The 12,367-nt window shown below is 42.7% G+C and overlaps 1 protein-coding gene across 1 annotated transcript in view; it reads right to left on the bottom strand.

Annotated features, from left to right (window-relative positions):
• Positions 1-522, bottom strand: part of ELMO1 (engulfment and cell motility 1) — a 260,399-nt gene extending 259,877 nt beyond the window's left edge. Inside the window, exon 1 of the mRNA XM_059818282.1 lies at positions 445-522. Coding sequence (XP_059674265.1) covers positions 445-522 — 78 coding nt within the window. The remainder of the gene's footprint in view (positions 1-444) is intronic.
• Between the last annotated feature and the right edge of the window lie 11,845 nt (positions 523-12,367).

The following is a 12,367-nucleotide window of genomic DNA, read 5'->3' as shown; positions in this document are numbered from 1 at the left end:
GATCCTCCTGCTCACAGTGCACCACTACTTAAGTTCCAAAATCTGCACTTGCTGCAGCCATTCAGTATGATCTTATTCCAAATGCAAAGCACTGACTAAAAATTTGAAGACTTTACACCCAGAGGTAACAACATTACCACAATTTTACAGTTGAACAAACTAAGGCACAAAAGTGTTAAGTGGGTCACGCAAGCAGTAAATGCCTTATCTAAGCAACTGTTTAAAAAGAAAAAGCAAATAAAAAAACCCCAGCTAAACACATCAAAACCATTAAGCAGTAAGAGATGAAGAGGGTTACACCCCTTATAAAAAAACACCTTCTACCACACATGCACTCACAGAAACATACGTGTGCATCTAAGTAAACATAAATGCAGAGACACACACGTGCAAAGAACTTATTCACGCACAGGGCCGGCCGAGCACGCATACACAGGCACTTACTTGATCTATTTCCATTAACTTGGGGAAGGCACCCGGCCATTCGATGGCCACCTTCACTATATCAGCAGGAGGGGGCATTGCGACGCTGCTGTTCTTCGGAGCCAGTACAACTGGACACTAAATACTGCAGAGAGTCTCTCTCATTCACACCTGCAGGGAGAAGGGGAAAAAAAAAAAATAATAATACAGCAGTTCAGACAGAACTCCAGCGCTGCTGCTTCATCTCCTATGTTTTGCCTGGCTGGGCAGGTGGATGAAAATGTATGTGTGCATGTATGTGGAAGAGCAGAAGAATGGCACATATTACTGAAGCAAACACAGGACACAACGCCACAACACACTGCACAGCTCGACAGTCTGTTAGAAAGATGGCTGAAGCACTGAAATGTACGGTGAATAATAGGCATGCATTACATTTAAATAGAGAAACTATTTTTAAATATTATTAAATATGCTGGTGGGGAAAAGCGACAAACTAGAGGAAGCTTCTGTTACAGTGTCACTCCTGGAGTCCCAGGGAACGTGACCGAATCGGTTAAAGCTGGCGCTCCAGGAGACGAGATTGCCCAGGAAGTTATGGCCAGGAAACATGGTTTCTTTTAACTATAGCAATGATCTTCTGGGTGTTCACAAATAGATCACTGCACTATAGCAACCAGGATGTCAGGAAGAAGGCAGAACACACAGCAGTTTCCACATATACATACACACACACACACACACACACACACACACATCCTCACCTAACAGATCCAGAGATACCCATATATAAATACTTCTTTATGGTAAATCTCAGACACGTGAAGACACAAGGATATAGTATACATTCACGGATATAGTATACATTCACAATGATATAATCAGCTACATAAAACGTCATAGTTCTGCAAGAATACAAATACCAATAGGATCTCCTGTCAAATAGTGCAGGCTGTGAATTTTGGGGAAGAGGAGAGGGGAAGAAACAAATCCTCAGTTTTGCAGAATTTCAGTTCTGTCTCTTCTGGCTCACCAAAGTTTGTAACCTCGCAATAACAACCAACGTTTTTCAAGCGGGTGTAGTGCCTCTCGGGGCTTGCAAACAGACCTTCTGCACCCCTCCTACCACCAGGCTGGGAGAGGACAACCACTGAAGTAGCAAAGCTCTGCAATTCTCAGACACAGCAACCCATGCGCTCTCCTGCAGACTGCGAGGTTCCTCTTGCTTTGCCAAGTCCTGCGTGCCGACTACGGCGTTTCCCACGTGCTCTGCCGAGACCCAGCGGAATGCCATCATGTATGACAAAACGAAAGAAGCTGTAGAGAACCCCAGAGGTGCAGTCCCACTTCTTCTTAGCAGAAAAGAGAAGGAAGTGGTGAAAGCACGGACACATGCTTGCACATACACTCTTTGAAAGAGCTAAGGCAAGAGATGAGCTGACAGAATATACCAGACATCCAAAAGCCAGAAACAGGTACAGGGAAAAAAGGCTCTGACCACCTTCAACTAACGCAGTCTAACAACACTTCTCCAATTGCAGCAGAAGCATGAACTCGGACCAGCCTGAACAAAATCATGAAACCATCCCTTTATCAAGAAATTCTGTACCTTTGCCTCATACCACTTTAAGTGGGGGTTTGTCCAGCCTTCATGTATATGGCTCTCCCTTTCCTTTTTTCTTGAGTCCTCTGCTCTACCCTGAAAATGCTCAGTCCTCCCTGTTTGCAAGCCCTGCTACCTTCTACATAGGGTTCTCAACACATGCTATAAAAGCAATTTACAAACTACAACACTCCAGTAATTTATTTCCAACAGTGGCAGTTCTGATGCCGACAGGATCACACATCACCACAAAACAAAGCACAGGGCAGTAAATGAGACAATGGACGGTCTATAAATAAGACTGGATTGCAGGAAGTGCCTTGAAAGACTAAACAACGTGATTAAGAAACACGGTGATAATGTCTACATTTGGTTGATGTTACAGGGACCGGGATTCAACACAATTAAAGCATGCAACTGGCTTGCTGGTCATTAAGAACAGCGAGACATTCATTTTCGGTTGTCTTTTCCCCCGCAGAGCCTGAGCGGACACAAGGCCCCCGCCATTTCTCCCCCGACACCTCACGCTCCCGCCATTTGCATTTCCCACGAGCACTCCCCCGCTGCGTAGCGCACTGACTCAACTAACCAGCAAAAAAGTATTTTCGGTCATCTGGTTTTTACCATGTTCTCGTCAAACAGCTTCCCAGAGGTGGCACAACACGGGGAGAGGGAGGAGAAGCAAGACTTGGCAGCAATGAGCTGTTAATCCACCTTAGCAGTCAAACGAAACTGAGACCTTGGGACCTTTTTGCTCCCACACTCACGGCGATGGTGTTTCCCATCTCCTCAGCGGAAGAGCCCTCATTAGTCTCAGCTGGGTGACGTTTTGGTATTAAACGGCCTGCAGCGCTTAAGCAGAGCTGGCTGACCCAGTGCCTGACCCACAGGCTTCTCCCTGCGCTCCCTGGCACGGCACCGCATCCCTGGCAAGGCACCGCATCCCTGGCACGGCACCGCATCCCTGGCAGGAGGGACACTGGAAGCCTCAGCCAGAGCCTGAGTTTACAGGCCACAGCACAAAAGGAGCAGCAGCAGCTCCTGCCAAACTTGACTGAGGATAGCTTCAGATGAGTAAAGTCCTTATTTTCAACAGTTTTATTTTCCCCCCATGATGTTTCTTCTACAGTTTTCATGAAAAAAATAATCTGTAGGCCACATACCTATAGAGAGAGAAGGGAGACCTATAAAAACCATAGAATCCACCTAATGCATGGGCAAACACATTCTTTTGACTGGGAAGACTGAAGCAACTCGGAGCACTGTCGTCTCTCACGGCGAGAGGCAAAGGGATGGTACATAACTCGCAGCCCGATACCTCCCCTAGAAGGTTAGCTAACTCCAAACTCACCATGAATGCTGGAGAAAAATAAACGATGCTTCACGGCCGCTGGCCATGACTGTGAAAGCAAAACACCATCATGCAGCAATAAATTTGCAGAAAACTTCCACTCTCACATACAAATGTGGGCATTAACCCTCATTTTGCTTTAGCAAGTTGTAGTCTGTCTTAACAAGTCACGCAGGAAGAAAGCAAATGGTTTAAGAAAGAAGAGTCAAGGAAAGTTGATGGTAAGTTAATCAAATTCAGCTATGGATTTGCATTCCAAAGCAAGGTGCAAGAGAAGTCTGACACAGCATTCAGAAGACAATTTCAGCGTGACTAGTTTTTAATGCAGGCTAGCATGGATCTCCTACATAATTATAATTATTAATATGCATATGCTTATACAGTCATAAAACACAAAGCATAGTGACAGATCTTCAACTAATACAAATGGATGTAGATCCACTTCTCCCACCAGGAAAGACCAATTCAGACATCAGTGTGGTCTGAATGCTGAAAAGCCTGTACAGAATCATCACTACAAATATCTTTCTCTTTCTCAGTGGACATCCTAGTCAAATGTGCTGACTTTTTTTTCCTAGTTTCTAATCTTATGAATCCAATGCAGGATCCAAAAGGTAATTTAGTTGCAGGATCCGAAAGGTAATTTAGTTTCATTCTACATTTGTGGCAATGCCAGAATCAAATTTTTTATTTTCTTTCCCAAGGCCAAAATAGATGTTTAGCTGTCATCACAAAATTATGATTGCAAAGAAAATTCTGCAATCCACAGTGCTGAAAATTACAAATTACCTACTATTTATTCCAGTGGTATGCAGTGTGTTAGACACTGCCCAGTAAAATAAGGAAGGTACAATCCCTGATGTGAAACGCTTCCAATTTAGTAAGTAATTTTCATTATGTGAATGAAGAACTAGAACCAATTTCAACTGTTTTTTGTTATGCCAGCAGCAGTCAAGCAGTGAAAAGGATACAGACGTCGCTAAAGGGTCTAGTTACGGAGTTCTCAAGTGCAATTCCTTTTTCTCTCCCAGTGGGATCCGAGAAGCACTGACATGTAAGACCAACTTCGAAACTCATTTTTACAACATTTATTTTCAAGGCAGAATCTGAAGGCAACAGGATGCATGTGCGGGTACGAGTGTATGAAGTGGAGGAGGGGTCTGAGGAAAAGGAAGGCAACTTCCCATTATTTTCCCTAATGCACGCATGCAGCTGCAACCTGGAGGAGGTTTAAGCAACTTCCACACTCACCAGCACACTATTTTATAATTTGAGGGAAGAACCCCCACAACCAAAACATCCCTACCACTTGAGTACATTTTCTTACATCAATACGGATTTTCAGAACAATTACAGATTAGCCCATTAAAGTGGAAATTCTGCAAGTTATTGTTACTACGACATACAGTATACTTCTGCATTTCAAACCATGCTATGCAGTGCTTCCCATGGTCTACTAAGTCAGAGTAATAAACACTCAGGTTGGAAATCAAAGTATGTTAAATTTAATGCAAAAATGCATCAGCACAGACACACAAGCTCTCAATTTACCTGCCCAGCTCTGAGGGAAAAATTCAGCACACATGTCAGTAAAGCATACTGAATTTTCCCCTTCTACCTGTGCATTGCATGTGGAAAACAGGATTTTATTTGTGTATGAAATTAGTTCTCAGCAGAACTTTTTTTTTTTTAAACTTGTTTTGCAATTTCCTTGGCACTTTCCATACAAGGATCTCAAAGTACTTTAAATAACTTACAGCTATCAGAGCATATCTCTCAAGAAATAAACTCTATTCTTACTCTACAGACAGGAGAAAAAAATTGCAGGCTAATAGGAGTTATGTGACTTGCAGTTCTAGTCGTATATGAAAATGGCAGCCTACAACAGCTCATTTCTTCTTTTACAGAAGAGAGGTAATATTCAAACAGCAGGCCAGGTCATTTCATGAACAGCTTGAGTAAGGAAGTTAATGATTAAAAAGCGACCAAAGGAACGCCACATGCATTTGAGAATTTAATAAAACAAAGCATGTGTTTCTCCTCCCCGGACAAAAGGCAGCATATATAGGAATCACCTGAAGCTGGCACAGATCCCCCCACTCCCCCTTCGCGGGCAGGTTTTCCCATGGCATTTCTCGATGGCGAAAGAAGGCGCACGGAGGGGAGGGCAATAACGCATCCAGGACCAGGCAGGACACGGCGGGTGCCGGCAGGGAGCTGAGCCCTGGCCGGCCACGCAGGGACCCGCGGCGGGAGGAGAGGCACGGGTCCCTCCGCTCGGGACCTTACGTAAGTAACCGCTTCTTGTCAAACCTCATCAGTTTCCTCCGCTCAGCTCTCGCGGCCCCAGCAAACAGAAACTAAGTGGCAAGTTCAGCTGGAAGGTCCCTCAGGGACCAAGTCTGATTAACGATTTTAGAAAGATAATCCAACGTTGGATTAATATCCTCTAAGAGAGTTATTTTGGGAGTTAAACTGCATGACTGAACAGCCGAGTCTAAGGAGCTGTAAACACGCTCTACCATCTCTGCAAGAACTACAAGCAGGGCACAGAAGCCAGGGGGCTGGATGTACACTTTGTGTACGTAAAAAGGCTTTCATGCTGCCTTCTTCCCTTTTGTTACACATTCGGTGCTATTCACCCCTGAACTAGACAGGAGTCAGAGGCCCAGCAGACCTATGTCCATAAAATCCACAGATGCTTTGCAGCAAATGGAATATAAAGCTCTATGGGAGCTATGAGCTGTGTTCTCGGAAGTGATGGAGAAGAGGGGGTGATCTCAGAGAACACACAACCCGGGGGGCTGCTACCCCCTCTTCAGCAGCTGACGACACTGCAGGAAGACCTGATCCTACTCGACAGACTTCCATGGTTCAGAGCGGTCCATCAGCTTCCCAACAGGAACATTTCTTTGATGCTGAACCCCCTATCTGCTGATCAAAAATGCACCATTAGCCCAGGAATGCACCATTTAATATGATAAAATGAGCTTTGGACCCTTCAGGTTTAAATACACCACTTTTCCTCTCCAAAATACCTGGAAACCTAGTATTGGAGGAGATTTTAGGAATACGGGTGTGAAATATACAGAACAGGACACTTTTTGCCACTGGTGAAGCCGTCCAGGAAAGATGGTGAATATTCTTTTGGTTATCACCTGTCTCATTCTCACATACCCATAACCTTTCTTCACAATTTCATTCCAAGTATTTTACCTTTCCCACAGTCATGTCATTCCTCTCCTTAGGAAGCATTTTATGTGGTTGAGGTTACACTATCATTGACAGGTCTACTTTCAAAAAAGTACTCTTCAAAACTAGAGACAAAAAAAGGCTTTAAAGGGTGCTTGAAAAGAAAAGGTGGAGGGAAATGCAACAGACTGGATGTACTCAGAACACAGGCAAGCAGGCTGTCTGGTCTTGCTTCTAAAGCACATGTTGAAGCATACAAGAAAAATTCACATACTTATTTAACTTGAACTCCCCCACTTCTTGGAAGATCACGCTCCTTCTAAGGAACTTTTAGTTACACGTCTATAATTCAGAAGAGAGAGGACTGAAAACTTGGGTTTGATTATTCAAGGTATCTGAACCTTTGTGGCAATTCAATTAACACTCATATACCATCCAGTCAGATAAAGATGCTGTTTACTAAAGATGTTAATATCCAAGCTCTTCAAACTAGAGAACAGGAAAATACCAAACTCAAGTATTCAAAAGACTATTCCAAGTAATAAAAAAAAAAAAATAAAAAAAAAAACCCAAACAAACAAAAAAACAACCACCACCATACCAACAATAACCCAGCAGTCAAAGAGGTGAGGTCTATCTAGCTTCACAAAAAAGCATGATTTTTCAAAGGTGCCGAGTACCTGCCTAGCATGTGGAATTTAAAGACCATGGCAGGTATCAAGTACAGAAACAAAAATTAAACACTACTCCAAATAAAACGTTAGAATCCACTTAAACTTTTCACAGTTTATCAGGGCTTGCCACTTCATTTGGGGTTGTTTCTCATCATTGGACTGTACTCCAGATGTTTCTAAACCAAAGCAAGCAGCAAAAAATATCCCTTAAAATCCAGCTGAATACAATTTTCTCTTCCGGCCTCTCAGGGTAGTCTCACATAACCTGAGAGGTAGGAGGGAAGTAATGGGAGAAAGATGAAGCCTCAATTTCAGCCAGTGGTGCTGCTGTTCTTAAAGGGTTGTAAGGATAGAACAAAAGTTTGCAGCAATAAGAAAGTTGTAGGGGAGAAGAAAGGAAAAAGGAAATTGGTACTGTGAAATAACAACTAAAATAAAGCAATGCTAAATGTTACAACTCAAAAGGATGGATGCAATTTTTTTTTTTTTTTTTGGGGGGGGGGGGTGTTGCTTTTTAATGCTTAAGCTAAGAACACTCCAAAGGAGTTCAATGTAACTGGAAATGGAATAAGTTTATTAGAGGCTGGTTGAAAATACGCTGAAGACAAACAGAGAAAGTTCATCAAAAGTGCTGTGACTCAGGAAAGCAATTTTGAATAGAATACAGCTAAGAGTAAGGAAAACAAAAGGTCACAGTCCTCTCTTCTAGCACTAGTATGGTCCGGCTATGGTACCTGGGACTTCCCTGGCTTTTGGATAAATCAGGGTGCTAGAAAGGACACACAAAAGAGCATTATGAGTCAAGATGATAACAGTTTATTGCTTTGCTTCAGCAGAGGCCAAATCAAGACAATGATGACTGGCTACATCCCAAAGGAGATAACAGATAGAAGAAGATAAGCTCAAGGTTGGGAGAAACCCTAAACTTCCTGCTAGAAGCAAGAGGAAGCAGCAGGATAAAAAACAAAGAGAATTTTTTACCCTATCAATGCTTATGACACATACAGAGGAACTAATGGTACATTCAGGAAGTTAGCAGTCAAATGGAGGAAGAGAGGGCAACAGAGACGCGTGAATGCTAAAGGAAATAAGCAAGTTAACTGACAGCACAGACAGGATGTCGGAGGTTGAAACAAACAGCATTATTTTCTAAAGAAATAATCCTGCAAAGAAAAAGGTACTGTGGAAAAGAGAGAGACATGTTAATACTCCACAGTGAATAAGCAGAGCCTGATGCTCATCATGCTCATCAGAAGTAAAAGAAACAGCAAAAGAAAGATTGGATAAGATTTATGAGTCTAATGAGGACACAAAAGTTTTGAAGACACCAGGCTTTTGCTTCAGGCACTGACACCGCTCTTCAAAGATGACAAAAACTAAGAGACGGAAGAAAACCACCCGTCAGTAATCTTGCAGCAGAAAGCAGCTCCATCTACAGAGGTGTTCCTACCAGCACCGTTTCTCTTCTATGTATTGAAATCAGTACATCAAAACAGCTAACAGTCAAAACACCCCACATTTTCCTGACTTCTCAGCACTATACAGTTTCTGAATCCACCCCTGTAGACTCCTAGCTCTCTGCCAGTTCACACTCTCATATTCAGAAAGAACAATTTGCCCTTAACACTTGCGGACTTCCCAGTGCCTGCTCTCTGAAGGACATGCAGCAAAACAACAAGACTGCAAATGGGAAACGCAGTGACGGCCACCCAGGAAAAAAAAGCACGGCACAGTTAATATTAGAGACCTTGTCTATAGCTAGAACGCGTGGAATAATTTGAGCTATTTTGCATTAAAGAGACTGTATCTCCAAACAGTATCGGTTGTTGAGTCTAATCTGGCATTTTAATGCATATTGTTAAACCCACTCTGTAAACAGGAATAAAGAGATGCTAAGGAAATAAACGTGGACACAGTCACACCCCAGAAAAATGACTGTGCATATGCCCGTCATCAACACTGATGCCACTCTACTTCACTGGGTACTGCTCAGTCTGTGTACCTGCAGGCTTGGAACCACTGTTCCAGGAACATCCCAAACAGGTATCACCTTCCCTTTCAATGCTGACACATACCTTGGGGCCATCCTTTGTAATTCTAGATCAGCAAAAGCTTGCATACCTGAGCAATCTTCTCAATTATCCAGCCAGGTTAACCATAAGATCACTGTAAGGTAACATACAAGCAAAAAAGATACTGAAGAGTCCAAGAACAGGGCAAGTTCCAGGTTCATACAACCAGAATGCAGAGGGTGTTTTGGAGGGATGCTAGAAACCTTTCATAAGAAACTTGACTACAAGATAACAGCAGTGCCAACACTCTGCTCACCCAGCCCATTTCCAGAGGAGATGAGTCCTGTGTAAAGCTTGGTAAACTGCATTAAATGTGACACTTGGTAACAGGAGATCTGGGTATTTTAACATGAGACTATCCCTTCCTCATCTCTGTATTGCAAAACCGTGAGTAGCAGATGACTCTGCTTGAGCAAAAGGGTTGGACAAGATGACTTGCAGCAGTCCCTTCCAGCCTCAACCATTCTGCGATTCTGTGAGTACACTGATATAATGACTCTAGGCACTCTTGAAGTCCTAGCCTGCCCATCTGTGTTCAAATATTGTGCCTTTTCTGTACTCAACTGTGCACACAATGAGCAAAAAGAGCTGCTTTTGTAGCAGGCTGCCTTCCAGGTCATAACAAGATTCTCTAAGCACACTAAAAACAGCCGTTGGTTACAACTGAGGAACAACAAGCGCCATAACTCTTCCCAGCTGGCACCCAAGAGCACTCGTTCAAAAAAGATTCCAGTCTTCCATAACTTGAACCAGGATTTTAAAGATCAAGATGAAACTTCTGAAAGGAAAACTACTGTAAATTGCTTTTGTGTTACAGTCTAATACATCACATTCAAGCACTCGGTACAATTTGTGGTCGCCCCATAATTTTACTGCACCCTTTATTCACATTAAAATCCACATGGCCCAGGGAAAGAGGAAAGAGTGATGCAAACATCATCCTTCTACTGGTTTGAGTCATAAGCTCTAGAGAGTCATGCTGTTTAAGCAGCGGACAACAGTTGAAAAGCTTACTGTCTCTCCCTTTTAGCAGGGACAGGCAACGTGTTCACTCCGAAATTACAACCCACATGTGGACTTAAAACCCCACCACATATAATTTATGCTATTATGCTGGGCTATTTAAAAAAAAAAAAGCGGGGGGGGGGGTGGGGGTGGGAAGAATCACCAATTCAGCCACTGTAGTTAAAGCTAAAGAAAGGTGTTAATATTGTATCCTGTTTTACTATCAGAAAGAAGTGGAAATACTTTAACAAAGAAACCTGACTCATGAAAAATACTAGCTGATTTAGAATATGTTTACTTCATTGCTCAGGTAGAAAGTCGTTATCAATTAAAAAGTCACCTCTGTAGTATATATGATCTGCTTCTCCAAGTATCTTCTATCTCATAAGTAACTATAATTACAAAGGTTGCCTAAGACTCCCCAAATGGCTACAGCTAATACTCACTGTTCAACAGCTGATGACGGCACAGCTGTTTCCCCATCTCCAGGCTCGGGTTGAAGCTCCTGCTCCAGCCTCCCTGGTAACATGCATAATTATGCCAAGAATGAGCAAAACACTCACTGTTTCCAAATTGGCTAATCAATGAATTGAGTGCTTAACCTTCCCACAATACATGCATCCAGACAATGCAACCAGCACTGTCTGCACCCTGAGGACTGAACCGTGCCAGCCACATTATTCTGCAAGACGACTCGTGGCAGTTTCCTTCTCAGGAGCCAGAACACCGATTGCTGCTGCAACTCAATCAACTTCTATCAAAACACCCATTGAAAATGAACCAGCACTTGCTGTGTGCCGCTCTTCTCTATTATCCTAAAAACAAATAGAGTGCGTCAAATATTTAATGTCCTCTTGATTCCACACAGGAGTTACTGCCAAGTATTTTACCTGCTAAGAACTTACAAATGCTAACTACAGAACAGGGAGAGGCTGGCAGCAACAGGCAAAAGGACACTATGCCTTCGCTGCGTAATAACGTGCATGCCTCTGACTTCCTATATAGCAAAAAAATGGATCCTCGTAACTGTTTTATGTTAAAAATATTGTAATACACACATCATCCTGAGCCACCATCCTTATGTTCTCTGCTAAAATGAAATCTTTCTACTCCAAAAACCTCAGGCTCCTGCCATTCAAAGTCCAGTTCCACAGCAGATCTGACGTCTCTGCTTTGCCAATGTCACAGCCTGGCTGCCTCCTCCCCAGTGCCAGCGCTGGCACTTGTCCAGCAGGCCAGTTCAGAGAGATGAACTGTCCAAAAACTAACCCCACAAAACAAAAACACATATTCAGCCAGATTAGTCCCTTCAACATGTTTGCCACTCACTCACCTGAGCATCAGGACCACCATAAGGAACAGGTAGTGGCAAAGAGGAAAACACGAATATAACCTGCTCATCTTAAACCGCCACGGAAACATGCCCTGAGCCAAAAAAGACCATTTTTTTTTTTTCACCTGTGCAAAGTTCATAGCACACAGCTGAGATTCAATTCCATAAAGGAGAACTATGTAAAAATATGCAATTACTAAGTTCATTACAGTATGTTTCATTAACTCAATGAGCTCCTTTATAATTGTAACAGACATTAAAAGATTAAAGTATTTGGATAAAATCCAAGTACATTTTTAGTGCTCTGATGATTGCCAGAGTTCATATCTTCAGAAATATAAAGTAACATCCCTTCACCAAGTAACCACTCTTTATCCTTCTTGCTTTCAGACTTCAGCATTCCCAAATTAAATTTTCCCATTGCACTTGGGGGTGAGGGGTGGCAAATCACTGTTCGGTTAACTGTCTAATTCAGTTTGACATAGTTAGAAGTGCTTCCAAATAAAGCTGTCAACTGAAGTTGACCATTTTGAACTTCCTAGAGGGCTAACACCTGGCTGAAAAGCCCTTTGTGTGAAAATGCCAACACTAAAACAAAGCACAACATAGTAACTCTGTGGCACTTTTCATCTGCTTTCAGTAGTAATTTAACGTCAGTAGATCTTTAACGTTCAAGCAGTAAGTGCAATTTAGCTATTAATCTCTTTAAAACAG

This window comes from Gavia stellata, chromosome 6 (assembly GCF_030936135.1).
Source record: "Gavia stellata isolate bGavSte3 chromosome 6, bGavSte3.hap2, whole genome shotgun sequence".
Lineage (NCBI taxonomy): Eukaryota > Metazoa > Chordata > Aves > Gaviiformes > Gaviidae > Gavia > Gavia stellata.
Note: the sequence above shows the minus strand (reverse complement) of the source record. Positions and strands in the feature narration are given on the sequence as shown.